Genomic DNA, 21,672 nt, shown 5'->3' on the forward strand with positions numbered 1-21,672 from the left:
CAGAAATAGTTCAGAGGCTGAGAACTCAGCTTATACGAGTGCAAACAGTGAGAGGAGGATATTTGGGCATTTATGTGGATGGGACCTCATTTACAGTTTCAGCTAAATAAGTGAAAGTTACTACCTCTATATATATGCCATAGGTAGCCACTAAAAAGAAAATGAACCATATTCCTGGACAAAGGAATGGTTTTAAGAACTTTGGATATGCTAGTTCCCCTCAAATTTAAGCCATAAAATATTTCCATTTATTCTACAGATCTAGAAATTCTTGATGGCACAAGCCACCTTCCAATACCTACACTTTTATAAAGGTTCATATTGAGTCTACAGTAAACATTACAAATTTTTATTTCATTCTACTAAATGGCATAAGCCAGACTGGACTTTATGCCATTAACTGCTCATATGCTGCATTTGATTTCAGCTAAAGTAAGACTCTGAAGACAAAGCTTGGTAATGAAATTTTAAGCTCACTGAGCACAATCAACACTATATATATAGGTACACTATATATATATATATATATATATATATATATATATATATATATGTCCTTAACCCATTGTTTTGCACCTGGTAACTGCTAAATAAATACGTATTAAGTGACTGACTAGAGAAAGAAAGTGAATCTATTAGAAGGTTCTCAACTTAATCCAAGTGAAAGAACATATTAGAATTTATAAGAATTCATGGGAAAGAGAGGTAGAAAGTTCAGAAAAGAATTATGCAGGAAATTCTTAGAAGTTTATATGAGAGGATCATGAAATGGTTCAAAGAATAGTAGCTGGAATAGTAGCTGTTGCTTATCATATAGCATAAAGGAGATGTAAACTGAAAAGATTCAGATGCAATTAAGGCTGAGATCTTGGCAAAACTAAAGCTCAAATTCTTTTGAAATCTTCACTGATTTTGTCCATTTGTTGTGTAACTAAAGATTACTAGATGTGTCCACATGGCAAAATTGACATTTTAATGTTAAACTTTTAACATGTATTTCTATGTAAAAGGACAGACTCCAGTCTAAATGGTACAATGAAAATTACCTCATATAAAATAGAAGTGTCAGTCATGGGACGCACTAAACGTTAAATGCAAAATGGTTGAGAAAGGAGGAATCTAGGCTTAACGTAAAAATAAAAGCTACCAAAAGGATCAACAAGCATGTATTCTTGGCAGAGGACTTAAAGGAAAATATCTCATCTTGAGTGGAATTATGAGTGTATCAAATTGAAGAAGACTCTTTATTGAGTTACAGTTATGTCTCATAGAATCTGGACTAGAATCAGACCATGGAAAACTAAAGGCACTTGCAGGTTGAAGTTATAGGGTGATGGAAATGATGAGTAATTACATAGAGGAAGTCAGTCTATGGAGAGGAAAATGGAGCAGACACACACAGGGAAGCAGAGCCAGGAAATTATGCAATCACTAAAAGCGATACAGAGTGAATTGTGTTCTTTCCTTTCCAGTCCCCACTTCCAGGACTCTGAGACTAGGTTGTAACCCATGTCTCTGCACTCTTTGAAATTTCCACAAATCCTTCCATTTGACTTATCTTTGATCTAGGCTAGTCTGGTTCATCATAAGACATATTTCTTTAAAAAAGAAAATTGAAGTTCAAATGAACGTTTCACCTCCTATTTGAGCTCTTCCATAGTCTAAGAAATAACTTAGACTTCTGTCATGGTTAAGTTCACACGTGAACTTGTTTCCTGTTGTTTGGTCAAGCAAGCACTGGCTTGATTGTTACTGTGAAGGTATTTGGTGACTATAAATCATCAGCCGTTGATTGCATCTATTGTTGATTACATCTCAATCCACAAAGTAGATTGCTTTCACCAATCACTTGAAGATTTTAAAGGGAGAACTGATGGTTTCAGCAGTTAGAAAGACTTTTTATTTCTACTGCTTCCAGCCAGCTTTATGCCTATGGAATTTGGACTTGCCAATCCCCATGGTCACATGAACCAATTCCTATAATAAACCCATAATATTTACATATATATGTATGACAGTTCTGTTTCTCTGGAGAACCTTGACTAGTATAACTTTTCTCTGGTTCATCTCATTAAGGTATCATTCATTAGTTGAACAAATTCATTTATTTACTCATTGAACATTTATTGAGCACCTACTCTGTGTGCCAGGCCTTGTTTTAGAAACTGTGAGTAAAAGAAGTCAATGAGATCTATTTACTGTCCTTAAGGATTTCCCATAGGATTAAGATTTATGTCTTAAGAAACAAGATGCAGCAAATAGACACCAAGAACAGACAACCAGGGGAGGGGGGGAAATTAAATAAATAAATAAATCTTTAAAAAAAAATTTATGTCTTAAAAGAATCTGGTACAAGGAATAGGAACTGGCTCAAACTAGCTTAAGAGAAAAAGATAAATTATTATGAGGAAACAGGGACATTTAATGGGACTAAAGGAAGGAAGGGCAACCCGGTCTCACAAGTAACTCGACTTCATCCCTCTCTGCTGTGTGTGTGTGTGCCTGTATGTGGGTGTGAATGTCTTCGCAGTTTCTTTTGTGAATAGCTGCATATTGACTTTCTCCGTGTTCATGGAAGAAAATTTTTTGTTCCAGGTCAATATGAATTCCTAGTCCATGTGCCCAGTGAAGACTCTGAAATCTCTACACCATGAGTATAAACTCCTGAGAGAGGAGGGAGTGGATGTGGCTCAAGCAGTTGAACACCTGCTTCCCACACGGGAAGTCCTGTGTTCAGTCCCCAGTGCCTCCCAAAAATGAAATTAAACCACCAAACAACAAGCAAACAAAAGAAAAAACCAACTCAGGGGAGCCGATGTGGCCCCACATGTGAGGTGCTGGGCTCAATCCCCAATCCCAGTACTTCAAACAATTTTTGTAAGGGAGAGATTATGACTGGTCCAGCTTGGGCCAAGTGTCTATCCATGTCTCTATTTTATGGCTCCATGACTTCTAGAAGGGAATCACGGCAGACTCTGAGAAAGATTCATGGATAGAATAGGCAGATTGCTTTGCATGTCTGCAGCACACATGAAAACAAGTAAAAACAGCCATTCCCAGGAGTGCAAAAATAGAAGTAGGAATAAATTGTAGCTGATATATGGATGAGAAAGCAATCAATTCTGTCAAGGGACCTGGGGAACAAAGAATTATTTCACTCTTATTTGTTTATTTTTAAGTTATAAGAGTTTATTTTCTTTTTGGACACCATGCAACTCAGTCAGTACCTAGAGACCTGTAGGTGAGTCAGGCACACTGCATGTTCAGCCTCACTCATTCTTGTCATGGAGTCACCGGGTAACATCTGAGGAGTCATTGGATGCGTCATTTCAATTTTTTCCAAGACTAATATAGAACTCAATGTTCATGGCCCTTTTCAGGTCTAGGAAGAATCATATGGAAATGTTGGGAAATTCATTTCATCTTACTCACTATTTATTAGACACATATTATTTGCCAAGCATTGGATTAGACTCCTGTGATAAAGCCATGAAAAAGACGTAGGATTTCAGGGGTCCAGCACTTAAGTGGGAAGGTAGTGTATACATATATGACTAAATTCAAGTCATACTGTAATACTTCCAATAAACATAACTAAAAATAAAATAATCTGATAATCCAAGAAAGAGGAATAACTGGCTCTAAATAAGGAAAATAGGAAAGGTGAGGCAGATGATATAATATTTGACGGACACCTGAAGTAGAATTTTAAGAAATTGAGAAAAGGGATAAAGCCATTCTATGCAGAAAAATAGGTAAGAAATTACCAAGGAAGACTGGGACAAGTAGGGCAATGAATAGGTGAGAATAACGTGCAAAATGAAGAATGCTGAGAGGTGAGGCCTCGAAGGTACGTTGGGGCCTGATTGCAAGTTTAAGAATATAAAATACTTGAACTTTTTCCTACAATTACCAAAAGAGTCTCAGCAGATCAGTTCCTATATTTTAGAAAGATACTTGCCATGGCAGTGTGAAGGGTAGATTGGAGAAGGAAGAGGAAGTACAGAGTGATTATTAGGGAGACTTTCATCACCATGAGAGATCAACAGGGCCTGAACTATAGGGAGTGGCAGAGAAATTGGAAAGAGGAGATAGCACAGATAGCCATGGTAGAGGAGTGAAAAGGCAAAATTGAAATGGCATGGTACAGTGCAGTAGGGTGGCAAGGAAAACAGAGGTTTCTGGTTTAGGTGATTGACTACATGGAAATGATATGACTAAAGAGAGCATATTAGTCAGGGTTCTCTAGGGAAACAGAATTGACAGGAGCTATCTGTAAATAGTATGAGATTTTATAAAATTCTCTCACATGACTGTGGGGATGCACAAGTACAAATTCTGCAGGCAGGTTGCAAAACAGGGTCTCTGATGAGAGTCCTTGATGCATTCCCAGGAGACATGAGCTCTCTGAAGTCAAGCTGGAAATTCTCTCTGAATGAATCCTGAAACTACTTCCCCTTTTAAGGCATTCAACTGATTGGATAAAATGTCACTCATTGCTGATGGCAATCTCCTTGGTTGATTGTAGATGTAATCAACCATCTATGTAATCAACACACTGTAAGTTCTTATATTACAATTAGCCCAGTGTTTGCTTGACCAAACACCTGGGCACAATTACTTGGCCGAGTTGATATACTAGCTTAACCCTCACATCCACCCATGTCATTGTGATACACATCACATTAAACCATTCTTAGTCTCTAAATAAAAACAGTAACATGCATACATGTATATATATATTTCCACCTAAAAATATTCAACTGTCCTGTGTACAACCAGAAATGTATTAATTCCCTTAGAATAGGGTGCAAGTCCTTGAGTAAAATTCACTCTTAAACTTGACACCCTTAAAAATTACAACATGAAATTAATACAATTTACATTATATGATAAGGGAAAACTTAGGGAAGAAAACAAAGATATTCATTCTATGAACACATACAATCATACTCATAACAAAACAAGGAAGACATATTTATGACCATTGCTCCTCAAATCTATAACTGGCCATGTGGTTGAAGTTCATATTACCCCTACCTTCTTCCACTACCCATTCTGTGTTTCTGTTACCCTCAGCAAGCACATCAGCTGGCTGTGGTTCTTTGCCTGATGGGGTGACCCAAACTTTTATTCCTGAAGATTCTGGGCCATTGTTAGTTCTGCTTGGATTGAGTTGTTGCAATTTTCCATTGACTTTAATCACAGGGCATGGCAGTACAAAGAGAAACCCTAGAGGATCTCCTGTATTCCAGGCAAACACTCCTTTACCCCCATTATGTAGATGTCCTATTTCTCCTTGATAGTCAGGATCAATCACCCCAACCAGTACAGTAATTCCCTTTTTTGCCTGTTGATTCAGAGGAATGAGGAGCCCAAAGTGGCGAGGTGGCAGTCTTAACTTCCAGTTCAGTGAAATCATTGTTGTGTTCCCTGGTGGAAATACTCCTCCTTTTGGAACTAAGACCTGTAGACCAGCAGAGCTTAAGGTTGCAGGGACAGGAAGCAAAAAGATTTCCTAGTTGATCACTAGGGTTAATAGTGAGTGATGCCACTCCCATTTCCATCCCTTGATTCCTGGGCCTGTGAATCCTGGCTGTGGTAGAAACAGCACCATAGAGTGGACACTGATTTAGAGCATACACAGTCTCCTAGAGAACATTGTCCCAGCCCAACAAGGTATTGCCACCCAGCTGGCTCTGTAGGTCATTTACTCCACCATTCTATCAATCCAGCTGCTTCAGGGTGACAGGAAACATGGTAAGACCAGTGAATTCCATGGGCATGTGCCCATTCCAGCACATTATTTGCTTTGAAATGAGTTAATCAGAAGCAATGATATATAGAATGCCATGGTGGAGGAGAAGACATTTGGTAAGTCTATGAATGGTAGTTTTAGAAGATGCACTGCATGCAGGGAATGCAAACCCGTACCCAGAGTATGTGTCTATTCCAGTTAAAACAAATTGCTGCCCCTTCCATGATGGATGCGGTCCAATGTAATCAACCTGTCACCAGGTAGCAGGCTGATCACCTTGGGAAATACCTCCATAACAGAGCCTGAGTGAGTCTCTGCTGCTGGCAGATTGGGCACTCAGCAGTAACTGTGGCCAAGTCAACCCTGGTGAGTGAAAGTCTGTGTTGCTGAGTCCATGTATAACCTCCATCCCTACCTCCATGTCCATTTTGTTCATAAACCCACTTAACAATGGCAGGAGTGCCTGGGGAAAGAGGCTGAGCATTAGCCATAGAATAGGCCATCTTATCCACTTGATTATTAAAATCTTCCTCTGCTAAAGTCATGCTCTGGTGAGGATTCACATGGGACACAAATGTTTTCATGTTTTTTGACCATTCAGAAAGGTCTATCCACATACCTCTTCCCCCCTCTTTGTCACCAATTTTCCAATCATGTTCCTTCCATGTCCCTGACCATACATCCAAACCATTGGCAATAGCTCATGAATCTCTATATAAACACACCTCCAGTCATTTCTCCTTCCAAGCAAAATGAACAACCAGAAGCACTCCTTGAAGTTCTGCCCACTGGGAGCATTTGCTCTCACCACTGTTCTTCAGAGATGTCCCAGGAAAGGGCTGCAGTGCTGCAGCTGTCTACTTTTGGGTCATATCTGCATATTGTGCAGAACCATCTGTAAACCAGGCCTGAGTTTTCTCTTCCTCAGTCAACTGATTGCAAAGGACTGCCCAAGAGGCCAAAGCTGTGGGCTGAGAAAGAGAAGGTAACATGGCAGGGGTGGTGACCATGGGCATTTGGGCTACTTCTTCATATAATTTACTTGTGCCTCCAGGATCCACTCATGCCCTATACCATATATGCCTATGGCAATTTGAGATTATTTATGAATTCCAAAAAGAGAGATTATGTTTATAAACTGGTCTGAGTCTCTGGTATGATAATCCTTGGATTGTATTAGATTCAGCTGAAAGTCTGATTAAATTATATTAAGATTGGGGCTTTGATTCAACCAAGTCATTAGAGTGTGACTCAGCTTTGAGTCCCAGATCCCTTGGACTGATAAAACAGACTCTCATAGAGAAGCAGACACAGAGAAGAAGAAAAACAGAGGAAGAGAGACAGCTCACTGGATATGGCAGAGGCCCTGGGAAGACAGATGATCCTATAGTCTATAGCTGACCTTGTGAAGAGACCAGAATAGCTGAGTTGGAAAGACACAAGTTCCAGGGAGAGAGATGAGCCTTATGCCAGGCTACAGTGGAGATCAGAAGAAGCTGGGACCATGGAGCATTAAGAGGAAAGAGGAAGGCTGAACCTTCACAGACATTACCTACCACCTTGTGTCAACACAAGACAACAGACTTTGGTTGAGAAATGATCTCTTATGGTACCTTGAATTGTATTCTTTAGGGCCTCAAAACTGTAAGCTTCTACCTCCAAACAAATACCTTTTATAAAAGCCAACAGAGTTCTGGTACTTTGTATCAGCACCCCTTTGGCTAACTAATACAATACCACTTCCGCTTGATAATGGAGTGCTGCTGTGCATGCCCAGCTTTATGGTTTGGTGGGTCAGACAATACCCAGCTCATGATAGGCAACTCAGGTCTCATGGTAACTTGCTAGCCATGGTTAAATTTTGGTCTCTACTAGGGCCCAGTGGCAAGTCAAAAGCCGTTTCTCAAAAGGAGAGTAATTATCTGCAGAGGATGGCAGGGCTTTGCTCCAAAATCCTAATGGTCTGAGTTGTGATTCTCCTATAAAGGCCTGCCAAAGGCTCCAGACAGCATCTTATTCACCACTGATACTTCTAGCACCATTGTACCTGCTGGATCATATGGCCCAAATGGTAGTGCAGCTTGCACAGCAGCCTGGACCTATTGCAGAACTTCCTCTTGTCCCAGTCCCCAATCAAAACTAGCAGCTTTTCTGGTAAATGAGCCAGAATAGCACACCCAAAAGAAGAATGCTTTGTTTCCGAAATCTGAAGGGATCAGCTAAGTGTTGTGCCTATTTTTGATCATAAGATTGGGTAGAAGCAACAGCTTATCCTTCACTTTTAGAAGGGATATCTTGACATGGCCCACACCATCAGACTCCTATAAATTTCACCAAAGCAGAAGTCCCCTGTATTTTTGTTGAATTTATTTCCCATCCTTTCTCACATACTTTTCCAAAGCCTAGAATCATTGCTACTTCTTGCTCACTAGGGCCTATCAATGTAATATCATCAATATAATGAAACAGTGTGATGTCTTGTGGCAGGGAAAGATGATCAAGATCCCGGTGGATAATATTATGACACAGGGCTGGCGACCTGATATACCCCTGAGGCAGGACAGTGAAGGTATATTGCTGACCTTGCCAGCTGAAAGCAAACTGTTTCTGGTGGCCCTTACTAAAGGCAATTGAGAAAAAAGCATTTGCCAGATCAATAACTGTATACTGGGTACCAGGGGATGTATTGATTTGCTCAAGCAATGATAACACATCTGTGACAGCAGCTGTGATTGGAGTCACAACCTAGTTAAGTTGATAATAATCTACTATCATCCTCCAAGATCAATCCGTTTTCTGCATAGGCCAAATAGGAGAGTTGAATAGGGATGAGGTGGGAATCACCACCCCAGCATCCTTCGAAACCTTGATGGGGCCACTAATCTTTGCAATCCCGCCAAGAATCTAGTATTATTTTGATTTACTATTTTGCTAGGCAGAGGCAGTTCTACTGGCTTCCACTTGGCCTTTATTATCATAATAGCCCTCACTTCAAAAGTCAGGGATCCAATGTGAGGATTGCTCCAGTTACTAATTATGTCTATTCCAAGTACACATTCTGGAACCAGAAAAATAACCTCAGAATCTCCCTCAGACTCACTGGACCCACTGTGAGATGGGCCTGCACTAAAACTTCATCAATCATCTGACCCCCATAAGTCCCTAATCTGACTGAAGGACCACAATGATTTTTGGGTATACTGGAATTACTCTCATTTCTGTCTAATAATCCCCAAAATATCTTATCATTTCCTTTCCCCAGTGCACAGTTACTCTGGAAAAAGGCTGTAAGTCTCCTTGGGGAAAGCTGGAGGGAAGAGTAACAGTATAAATTTTTGCCAGTTTCACGGGATCCTTCCATAAGGGAATGTGGCCTTCTCCTAATTCAAGGGGTCTGGGTCTGTAAACTGTCCCAAGTCTGGGAAGTGCTTAAGGGGCCATGATTCTCTATGTCTGTAATGCAAGTTATGCTTTTGTTTACTTAACCTAGAATTCTTCTGCTTATACAGATCCAGAAGGAATTTAGTAGACAGCCCATGTTTTTCACTTCTAAGTATCCCACCATCTATTAGCCAATGCTATAGCTATATATGACTCAGACTCTTGATTGCTGCTTTGAGTCTGCCTTTTACTGTGGTAGCCACACCCTCCTTATCTTTGGTGATTAACTGCTGATACTTAACTTTTACCAGACTGAGATCCAATCATCCCAAAATTGTTTAAGGATTCTAGTTCCATCACAGCAGTTCCTACAGTAATATCTGTACTACAGAGAAGCGCAACCACAGAGCTCTTCAGGAAAGATGGAGTTAGTCTTACAACTTTATTCCTCACAATCCTGGTTAAAGGTGTATCCTCTGGACATTTCTGGGGTGGTTGGGCAGGTCTTGAATGGTAAATCCATTCTAGCATTCCAATCTCTCGAAGCCTTTGAATTCCCTCTTCTACTGCATATCAGAGTAAATTGGACATCTCAAGCTCAGACAGTCTAGGCCATCTTTTGGTCCATGTTTCAGTCAGCCACCCAAACAAAATGTTAGAGCCCTTTCTAACCTCTTGAACTATAGCGTTGAATCCAGAATTTCTGCTTAGTGGGTCCATATCAATAATTCAGGCTGATCCAACTTTTTATTCCTTCCACTGTTATCCCATACCCTTAGTATCCATTCCCGTACATATTCCCCTGGTTTCAGTCTATGTAAGTTGGAAAACTCATGCAGTTCTTTTAGAATATAGCCTACTTCTTCATGGGTCACACTTTGTACTTCACTTTTGGGAGGTTATCATGATTTTAGTCTAGAAATAGGTCTGGAAGAGAAGAGGAGTAGTAGGGGTGTATAAGGAGAAGGATTAGAAATGCCATGCAAGCTACTGACCTAGGGCATTCCTTTTCCATTTTCATCTGGTGACACAGGATTAATCTCTTCAGGCAGGTGTTGGAAGGCAGGTTCCTCAAGGCAGGATGGAGGTTGGGCAGTACATGCTGGAGTGGCTGGTACCTGCCTCAGGACTGGAAGGAGGTCCAGATTCCTTGGGGCAGTCTGGAGGCTAGGTGATACGAGCTTGACATTGTGTGGTCTCCATGGGCAGGTCATCACAAATTTATCTGGCCAAGTCTCAGCAGAATTTAGGGTTCTAATGTTCCCACTGATATCATCATCAACCCATATGTCACCATCCCAATACTCAGGGTTCCACTTCTTTTCAATCAAGGCCTTCATTTTAACAGCACACATCCCATGAGGTTGAGATTTTAGTTTCCTTTGTAACTCTGCTACTCACACAATGAAACTCTGAGTATGGTTGTCAGAGATCTCAAGTCTGTGGCTGCAGGAAACAAGATTTTTCTTCACATAGAGCACACACAGAAACTTTCACATCATTCATGTGACATTTAAGTTGGAAATTTGAAGACTTTAGCTCATCTCTTTCTTTTGTAACTGCATTCAGAGTATTTAGGAAGAGCCAGCCAACATCATTATACCTTTTGATTCCACAAAACTGTGGATCTCACCCAGATCCTTGCCTCTTATAAGTATGGAAGTATGAGAATTCAGTGATTCTATTTTGAATATCTCCATTGCCAACTGATGACAATGACTGTCAGTGACCTCTTTTTTTTCCCCTGTTTGTGTCATAGTCTTTTTGGTGTCCCTCTCCACACTGCATGGGGGCCTTGTGCCTCCCTGAGCTGGGCAGATCTGGGACACCTTTTTTCTTTTTTTTACCAGGAGTTCCCAGGGATGAAATCTGGGTCCTACATATGATAAACAGGAGTTCAATTGCTTGAGACACAGCCACTTCCTTTGTCAGTGACCCCTTGATTATTGGAAAGGGAGTCATTAGTACCCTTGAGTCACACATTAGCCTAACCATCACAAAGAGTGAGACATGAAGATAAGAGAGGTCAGAAGGAAGGCCTTGGGTAAAACTCATTTGAGCCCTTTGTCCCAACAAAATTCTTGCCTGCATCTAAGACAAAGAAAGTAGTGGAAAAAATACAGGCTTCATTCCATTCCTTGGTGGTTCTCAGAATGTGGTCCATGGGTGTCTTCAAGAACTATCAGGTAGACACTGAGGTCAAAACCATTTTCATCATTATACTAAGAAGTTATTTGCTTTTCTCACTGTGTTGATATTTGTCCTAATGGTGCAAGAACAATGGTTGGTACTTGTAATCATTGCTTTCTTCCCTGAAAGAAGAAAGGAAAGAAGGGAGGAAAAAAGGAAGGAAGGGAGGAAGGGAGGGAGGGAGAGGGAAGAGAGAAAGAGAGAAAAAAAGGAAAAGAAAAGGGAGGGAGGGAGGGAGGGGAAGGATGAAAGGAGAGAAGGAGCCACTTTCAGTCAAGAATGTCCTTGAGGGAAGCAGACTTGGCCCAATGGATAGGGAGTCATCCTACCACATGGGAGGCCTGCAGTTCAAACCCCGGGCCTCCTTGACCTGTGTGGAGTTGGTCCATGAGCAGTGCTGATGCGCACAAGGAGTGCCGTGCCATGCAGGGACGTCCCCCACATAGGGGAGCCCCACGCGCAAGGAGTGCACCCGTAAGGAGAGCCGCCCAGCGTGAAAGAAAGTACAGCCTGCTCAGGAATGGCACCACACACATGGAGAGCTGACACAAGATGATACAACAAAAAGAAACACAGATTCCTGGTGCTGCTGATAAGGATAGAAGTGGTCACAGAAGAACACACAGCAAATGGACACAGAGACCAGACAACTTGAGGGGGGTGGGGTGAGGAGGAAGGGGAAAGAACTAAATAAAAAACAAATCTTTAAAAAAAATGTCCTTGATGAAGCAGTTAAAAACGTTTACTAAATTTCAACCCTTGAGCATATGTCTTTTGTATATTCTGTGCACTTAAATCTGAGAAGTACACATAAAGCATTTCTTATACACTGAAGTAGGATGTTTGTCTGGAGGATGTGTAAGCTGAATTAGTCGCTTTTTTAAAAAAAGATTTATTTTTATTTATTTCTCTCCCCTTCTCCCCCTCCAGTTGTCTGTTCTCTGTGTCCATTCACTGTGTGCTCTTCTGTGTCTGCTTTCATTCTTGTCAGCAGTACCCGGAATCTGTGTTTCTTTTTGTTGCATCATCTTTTTGCATCAGCTCTCCATGTGTGCAGCAACGCTCCTGGGCAGGCTGGACTTCCTTTCGTGTGGGGTGGCTCTCCTTACAGGGTGTACTCCTTGCACATGGGGCTCCCCTACACAGGGGACACCCCTGCGTGGCATGGCACTCCTTGCGCGAATCAGCACTGTGCGTGGGCCAGCTCACCACACAGGGCAGGAGGCCCTGGGTTTGAACCCTGGACCTCCCATGTGGTAGGCGGATGCTCTATCCATTGACCTAAGTCTGCCTCCCTGAACTAGTCACTTTTTAAGGAACATCATTTTTTACTTAAAATAATTACTGGCAAACAGTGGTTATTCAGACAACTATTTGACAAACATTTCTAGAAAATGAGCAAAGTTGTTATTTCAAGCCAACAACTGACCCTATTTGTTGTTAATGATAAAATTCAAGCTTTCAAGTGAAACTTCAAATTTTGGAAAATATGTGTCCACCAGCACAAGCTTGACAGCTTCCTAATACTTAAAAAGACTTTTCAGATGAGCTCAATGGTGGTATTAACAAACTTGACTTTTTCATATTGTGTAATGGAAGGTGAAAACAATTGGAAGCTGATCTGCATAAATCAGTGAACCAATGTTTTCTAAATGTCCAATGCATGGTGTTATAAAATTTTGCCTGGACAAAAGAACTATTTAAAGTGTTCAATGTACCAATGAATTTTAATGTAGCAGAGTAGAAAAAAATCAATGACATGGTTTCAGATCCACATTACAACTTGTCTTTAAAAACTATCCGTATTTTCCTTGTTCCCTGCTCAGAATGTGGTATACAGCATAATTACACTGAGGCAGGACAGTTCCTAGGAAGACTAAGACAGGGATTCTCAAACTCTTTGGTCTAAGAAATCCTTATACTCTTGAAAAAAGTGAGTTAGTAGTTTGTGTTTTGTTTCTCAGAACTTTTGCCTGTACTGGGAAATATAGTACTGGTTTATTCTGTACCTCAGGCTACAGTAATGTTAATTTGTCTAGTTCTAATCACTAAAGTAAAGAAAGTTACTTTTTCCTTTCTAGTACCCAGAGACAAAGCATAAATTCCTGCCTAACATTAAGGCAATTATCCTGCCTCTCAAACAAGGGTTTATTCCAAACAGTTACTCACATTTCAGTGAATCAGAAGGAAACAGACAGATAGTCATCTCTCTGAAACCTGGCTGACTTCCCACAAGAAGTCTGTGAACAGAGTCAAGGTAATGTGTGTGTCAGGGTTAGTGAGCGGCCACCTAAGAACTCTCAGGTGGTAGCTTAACTCTTAGTAAGCAGGTGAGTACCATAGACGGGTCAGAAAAAAATGCCTTCAAGTGTTTGTCAGGTTTAGTAAGTAGAATTAGTAAGAGACATAAGAAAACAGGAAAGTACCTGGGGCTATTAATTTTGGGGCTCAAAGGCATCCAGTTTTTATATTCATGACCCTAAGCAGTAGTGTCTGATAAATACGAATTTAATACTTTAAAAATACCAGATTCCAGCCCTGGCTCTGGCAAAAAGGAGAGTTTTATTTTACCGATTAATTCATTTTTAAGGGCTTTCCATCTTGAACAACTTCATTTAACTGTGGCAGGATCCCAGGCATCCTGCGTTTCTCATAGTAGGTGTGCTATGAAGATGTGCAGTGGTGACAAGAGTAATGATTAGACTAATAAGTCCCTAGTTTAATTTATTAAAAGATACCATTGCTTCACCAAAGCCACTGGAAGAATTCTGGTTTCAGCAATGTGCTAGGTGAAATTTTGGAGGAAAAACCAGATATGAAGGAGAAATACAACTATTCCATTTCTTAAGTTTATAAGTAATAGTCTCAGCTATGGTTCTAGAAAGTTCTCTTTCCAAATCTGAGACTGAAATAATGGAAGAAAATCATCACGTGTAATATAGACAAAGAGGAAGAGTCATGAGGTTATGTATGGGCTCTCATTCCTCTCTGCTCGAAGTAATTCGCTTCAACTCAAAAATCATATCATCTCCCTATTTATCTCGGAGGAGAGGAATGAAGATTTATATCACACACGTTGCTCTCACAACAGGTCTTGGTGGATTTTCACGGCGGATAATCAAAATTTGTGTGCAGATCTTTTTTTTCTGAGGAGTTAATTTCTAACCTGGTCATTCTGCGCTAATTTGTCGTTACTCCACACACTTAAAAAGAGCCGAGAAGGTGACGCAACGTGAAGCCCCTGAGAACTTGGCCCGGGTATTCGCGGGTCCCCTTCTCCCCCAGCTCCAGGCAGGAGGAGCCTGGAGGGCGGCGCGGGGCGGCGGAGCTGCGAGGGGCCCGCGGCGGCCGCAGAGGGCCCTGCGAGCGGACCTGGGGCTGCCGGCGTCGGGCGGGGTAGAGACGCGGGTGGTTTTCGCCCGTCGGATGTGGGGGTCAAGTCCGGTCTAGGGCAGGAAAGGCTGCCAGGCGAGTGTGTCTTCCTCCTCCCCGCCTGCTTCCGGGATCCCGGGGCTGGGTAGGCGGGAGGGAGCTAAGGTGTGCCCCCGGGGCTGGCTGCGCCTAGGTGCAGCCCGCGGGGCGCGCCGCCGCACGTCCGGCGGGTGCCGGGCGGGAGGGGCGGGAGGGGCCGGAGGGGCGGGCCCTGGGCGCCCTGCGAGCTGCCAGGCAGCTTTTCTTTGCTCTCACCCGCGCGGAGAGTCTCCTAGTTTTTGTATCCCTCGGGCAAGGCTGCTCCCTGCAAACCCAGCGCAGCTCCTCTCCCCACGGCGGTCTCAAGATGCGGCCGGGACGGACGGGGAGCGCACGGCTGCCGCTGCGGCTGTTAGTGCTCAGCCAAGGTAAGCAGGGGGTTTGATGTGCATCTTCTGCAGGAGAGCTAGGTGTGGGTCCCCGTGGCATGAGGGAAGGGTGACTGGGGACGAGGCAGCAGGCAGCGGGAGTCCCGGCTCTGATTTCTCGTGGCCCAGGCGCCCAGCCGTCCGGAGCGGGCTGGAGAGGACCCCCCATTCCCTCTCGCCCCAGCTTCGCGTCCCCTTAAGGCGTGTCTCACTCTGTTCGGTCATCTCAGCGAACACTTTGGTTTTGGGAACACGCGTACGCACTCATGCACGGAGGGCGTGGGGATTAGGGGGTGTCCTGGGGACCGCGAGTCCTGCAGCCGTAAGTGCCTGCCCGCTCCCGCTCAGGCAGGTGTCTCTCCCGCCCGGGATCTCATCGGAATCCTGTGGGACCCTGGAATCTCGTCCCTGTCGTCTCCTTCACCCTGCAACTCCCCAGCGCGATGTCTGGGGCTTTGCAGGGAGACTTGGAGCCCAACACGCTTATTTTTCAAGGTTTCTCCTAAGAGAGTGAATAATGCCTCCATTTCTCATTTCAGGACGTTGCGCTGGTGTTTCCTTCCATAGGGCATGTAGAAACAGAAAGCGCCTTTTAAATACTTGGCTGAGGGGAATTCTTCCTGCCTTTCTGCCTTCCTCTTATTGTTGTAACGTCTGTTCTGTGTAGACTTAGGCCAGGAAAAGTTTTTTTTTCCACTTTCGTGATCTTCGAGGCTGCAGCGAGAGGGGGAAGGGACAGTTAGTCCCAGCAGGAGCTCCAGGTGCAGTGTGGAGGGAGCAGGCCCACCCACCTTCGCACTTCTTTCCCGGAGTGCCCAGCTGCTGTGCGATTGTCTGCAGTACTTTGTCCGGATATTTATCCAGAGCCTAGCGTGTGCTTAAGTTTAAGTTTACTTGGAGGGAGGAGGGCTCACATTTGTATCTTGTAGTTTAAACAGCTACATCACACACACACACACACATACACACACACACACACACAGACACAGGTCTCTGATGTTGAAGTGGTTTTTTTTCAAAGATAACCCTTGGGCCAACATTCAGCCAGTCCGTATTCTTTATTGTGGTTTCTATGGCATTTTCTCTAGGTCGGAGATAAGAGAAATCTCTCTCTCTCTCTCTCTCTCTCTCTCTCTCTCTCACACACACACACACACACACACACACCCTTCTTCTCCAAACAGAATGGGGATCATAGGTTTAATATCTAACCCTGTAACTGGTGCCTCACAGTCCTCAGACCACATTCTAAATGTGTGTGGTTGGAATTTCAATGCAAATACAGCTGGATTAATTCCTGGGATTTTCTTGAGCAATTCCTGTGTTAATACTGTGGTTTTGTGATTCTGGGGCAATTCTTGTATTAATATTTTGGTTTTGTTACCATTGAATTTGGCATTTTCATTATATTCTCTCTCTCTATCTTTGGCTCAGGCGGTATTATTTGGGTATTTGACCAGATTTCCTTCATGAGAAGTGTGCAGATGAGAAGGGCTGGAAGGCCTATGCCAAAGGAGAGATAGGAAGGGATTGGACCCGAATTAAAAAGGTAACAACAGGTCAGCAGTGTCCCTAGGGTTATGATCAGAAGATAATCACACTGAAATTATACATACCTGATGGTTAAATTTAACATTATACATACCCAAATGTTAATATTTACATCATTCAGTGACACTGAAGGCCAGGGTGGAGAGAGGGCTCTGGGAGAGAATGGAAAGAATCTGTTTAATGGAACCCATTCTGTTCTTATCCTAAACACTCGACGTATATACAAGAGAGTTTTTGGGGGGTCATCAACTATAATCTAGGGGGTACAGGTAAAGTTGAATTTGATGTTGAAAATAGTCACTGTAAGATCACAACTTTCCTAAGAGCTAGTAGAAATATAAATCCAAGCTTTTCATCCTAGTATTAAAAGAAGCTATGAAAACATAACATTATTTTCTTATCTTTGAAGTGTTGAGGCTTGTTCTGTAAAGAACAGTGAGAAACTCTTCAGTGGAATGTGTTGTTACACGTCATGAAGTCAGGTACAGAGATTTTAACCTTGAGTTAATAAGAACAACTTACTGCAAGTAAGCTGAGTGATTTTAAACAGTATTTCATATATTTACTTCCTGCTCCTGCTCCATATATTTACTTACTCAAAGACTGGTTTATTTTTAATCCAAGGTGATCATTATAAATCTTAGTCATTTCTGGTATTAACTGAAGTTCCTAGAACAGTAGCATCATTATTTTTTGTTCTACCTATTCTTTCCTCACCCTCCCCACAAAACCTCTGGTAACCACAGTCTTTATATCAATGATACAAGTTCTTCCATCACAATAATAATAATAAGTCAACTTTGGTTGGAGCACCATTATTCGATGCCATGATTATCTGAGAATAAATGAAAGATTGCAGTCAGAGGTATCTGAAAAAACCGTTTTGTATACATTTTTAGCATTTATCACTATACACACGTATATAGTTGCTTGTTAAGTATACATATTGTACATGTACAATTGTGTAATATGAATGTATTATAGATGTTTAAAATTTAAAGCATATATGTGTTTCTATATCGTGCTTCCTCTCCATCATACATACAAAGCACTTTATTTATTTTAAAGATTTATTTTATTTATTTCTCTCCCCTTCCCCCCTGCCCCAGTTGTCTGTTCTCTGTGTCTATTTGCTGTGTCCTCTTCTTTGTCCACTTCTGTTGTTGTCAGCGGCATGGGAATCTGTGTTTCTTTTTGTTCCATCATCTTGTGTGTCAGCTTTCCGTGTGTGCGGCACCATTCCTGGGCAGGCTGCACTTTCTTTCGTACTGGGCGGCTCTCCTTACGGGGGGCACTCCTTGCACGTGGGCACCCCTGCGTGGCAGGGCACTCCTTGCGCGCATCAGTACTGCGCATGGGCCAGCTCCACACGGGTCAAGGAGGCCCGGGGTTTGAACCGGGCTCCTCCCATGTGGTAGACGGACACCCTAACCACTGGGCCAAGCCTGCTTCCCCATGCAGAGCACTTTAGAAACATACAACCCTCAAATTTCATTTGTGTGTGTGTGTGTGTGTGTGGTACCATTACTGGGGACTGAACCCTGGATCTCTTATGTGGGAAGCCGGTGCTCAACTGTGGAGCCTCATTGGCTCCCCTTTGTTAGTTATTTTATTATTTTGCTTGTTGTTTGGTCTTTTGTTTTTAGGAGGCACTAGGAACTGAACCTGGGACCTCCCATGTGGGAAGCAGGAGCTCAACTGCTTAAGCCATATCCACTCCCTCAAATTGTATTTTAATATTTAGATTCAAATTCACCCTCCATAATCCTTCTTATAGGTGTTTAAGAAAATTCAGTGCTCATGGTTTAGTTCCCTATTTATCGCTTTTGATTGGTCGTCTTTGATTTAAGTGCTTATTGTCACTGAAAACTAAATGGGCAGGTGGAAGATGGAAGAAACCATAAGAGGCCTGGGTAATCTATAAACTATAGGCCCACAGAACAAAGGTAAAAGTACTTTTAAAATACACGATGTCACTTATTTTCTCTAGTGTTTTGCAAGCCAAGGATAATCCTTCTACTGGAATTCTGAATGTACCTTGCCTCATCAGTCACACCTTTTTAATGTGCTTCTTCAAATTCTCTCTCTAGTGTAATTTTCCCTCACATGTAAATATTCTAATTGATCTCATAGTAAAAAGAGTCTTCTTATTAATATTTAATTTGGTCGTTCCTTTCTTCTGAAACACACTCCACCTCCGTCTTCTGTTTTCTCTCAGTTCTTTTCTCCTACGTTCCTCACTTATTTGGATGTCTGGGCTATTATACTTTTTAAACTGCTTTTTCTGTTTTTAGTCTCTTCTTCCTCCAGTTCTTTCTCCTCATTGTCACCCTGGTTATCTTTCTTAGGCACTTACTTTATCCAGTCACTCTCTTGCTTCAAATGTTTGGTGGAACCCATCTCCTGTAGGGTAAAATCCAAATTTCTTAGCATGTCATAAAAAGTCCTTCATCACCTGGTTGCAACCTGCCTATTCAGCCCTTTCTCCAGGATACTCACTCCAACTCACACACACACACAACACACACAGGACACACACATATACATACCCCCAAATCATGTATAAACAACACCATTCCATGTTTTGACTTTACCTAATCATACCATATTTAATGTTCAAATATTTTCTAGGCTATTCCGTTTCCTTCCACTGCCTTGAAGCTTTTCCTTTTTCTCTATTTTCTCTGAAATGCCCTCCAATGGTATCACCAAAAAACATCTTTAGGTTTCACTGATCAACCCTGTTGGGATACAAAGATGGCAATTTGGCCAGGGAATGAGTCCTTGATTTGATTGAGTTGGGAAAGTGAAAGAGAAGGAAATAAAGATAGAAAGCAGTAGGAAGAATAGTGGAGTCAGGATTTCTTGGTTTTTTTATGTCCCATACAAAACATGAATGCTCTGGTTTTCATCTGAACACAGCAGCCAGCACATTCAGGAAGAATAATCCATCCCTTTGCAGATGACCACTGTCCAATGTTAGAAGGGTCAACTCCAAGCAAAATTATAAAATAAGGAACTTTTTCTTTCATATCAAAAATGGACGCTTGAGGTACTGTTTCATTTCTGGAACCTTCCCTAAACCACTTGTCTCCTTTCCTCCCCAGCTCCTCTGACAAGGTAACCCTTTACCCCTAGGGCTCTCTGGCTACACTTGCCTAAACTTGACTGAGCTTTGCTCTCTTAAATAATGATGCACATTCCACTGTTTGATTTAAATTCCTAGGGTGGTGTTCGGAATTCAGCAATTAAAAACCATTGCTCAAAATGGCTAAAATGGCAAATTTTATGTTATATATGGATTACCAAAAGAAATCTTAAAAAGGAAAAACAAAAACAATTGCGCTGGTGTTTTCTGATGCACAGCCAGGTTTGGAAGGGATTGCTTAAATGTTATCACCACCCACCTTTCCTAACAAATTAAAATTTCACTGTGAGATGACCCCCAGGCAGGTAGATTTCAACTCCAAGAGTCGGTGAATGTGTCAGTTTAAATGAATTCACACTAAAATCGGTAATGACTGCTCTCTGCGTTAATGTGCTTACAGCCCTAGGCATATTTACAAGGAGAAGGCTATTAATACAGAGATGAGTTTATAATGAAGGCATTTTAGATATTCTGGAAGATAAAGGCCCCCCTTTCAGTGTATCAAAAATAAAGAATTTCAGGAAGAATGGGGAAAATATTTGGGGCCAGAAGAATCATGCAGGCATCACTTAAATGCAATCACTAAAGCCGCAGGATCCAGACTAACAACCCTGCTTAGCTTGGCATAGCACGCAAAGATTCAGCACAGCATGGAGAGAAGAACCCAAGAGCATCTTTAGGTTTCACTGATCAACCCAGTTTTCAGAAGTTTAAGAAGGTTGCCACTCTAATCAGCAAGTCCAAGGTGTAGAGTCTTTATCCCTTCAGTTGTTGTGACCAGTGATTGACCTGAAAGAGCACACAGAATGGTTCTCTGAAGAGAAAACCCTGATACCCCAAACCCTGAACAATAGATTCTGTATATGAAAATGATTCTCCTGCCCCTTCAGATGATCCGTCGATACCAGTGCTTTGTTGATGAGGCGATGATGAACTCCATAAAACTCGTATTTAATCATATATTTATGAAGCACCTTCTTTACACAGTGCAATGTGCTAGGCCGACTGTAGAATCAGAAGAAATCTGAAACATGGTCCAGAGAGGTTGTTTGGAAGCAAGTCCCAACCTGGCAAAAAGTAAATTGTTTCAGCCCTGGAGAATTCCTAACCTACCTCCTTTCTAACAGACCTTCAATTATTTAATTACCACCGTCCTCGGCACAGCTAGGACATCCAGGAGGAGGCTGAGGGGTAGACCATGACTGGTCTGAGCCAATCATGGTGGGCGCATCTTTTGCCCCATACATGCCCCATGGTTTAGAAACAGGCATGTAACACAGTTTTGGCCAGTGAGACATGTGGGAGGATCTCCTGGGGTTACTTCTGGGAAAGGAATTTCCATCCCTTAGAGAAACATTGGTTAAGAAACATATGTTCAGGTCTAGATGTAAAGCTAGAAACAGCTATAGCCTTCTTGCAACCATGATGTCAGCTAGCTTAAAGATAGAGCCAATAAAACTGGGATCACCTAGGGAAAAGATGGAAAGAAAGCATGTCCTTGATACTGTTTTTAAACTACCGATTTATACTGATTTAGAGCCACTGTACCTCTGGAGAAGTAGAAAGAAGACTGCAGAAAATAGGAGACCACAGAGATATTTTGAGAACCAAGAGTTAGTCCATTGGGTCAACTTCTTCACAGAATCCAAGCAAGTCTGACAGTGTTGGCAGGAGCATTCTCCCTGGGGTCCAAAAAAGTAGAAATCAGAATGGAGTGGGCTAAAGAGTAAATGGAAGGTGAGAAAATATGGACAGTGTCAAAATGTTTGATAATAAAAGATGGGCCAGAGTAGCTAAGGGGGTAT

General features: G+C 42.1%; 1 protein-coding gene across 1 annotated transcript in view; it reads left to right on the plus strand.

The window, feature by feature from the left end:
- Window positions 1-14,968: 14,968 nt before the first annotated feature.
- The window catches only part of ITGA2 (integrin subunit alpha 2), a 100,253-nt gene continuing 93,549 nt past the window's right edge, over window positions 14,969-21,672 (plus strand). The window contains exon 1 of the mRNA XM_058308872.2: window positions 14,969-15,168. Coding sequence (XP_058164855.1) covers window positions 15,108-15,168 — 61 coding nt within the window. The 5' untranslated portion in view covers window positions 14,969-15,107. The remainder of the gene's footprint in view (window positions 15,169-21,672) is intronic.

Source organism: Dasypus novemcinctus, chromosome 2 (assembly GCF_030445035.2).
Source record: "Dasypus novemcinctus isolate mDasNov1 chromosome 2, mDasNov1.1.hap2, whole genome shotgun sequence".
Lineage (NCBI taxonomy): Eukaryota > Metazoa > Chordata > Mammalia > Cingulata > Dasypodidae > Dasypus > Dasypus novemcinctus.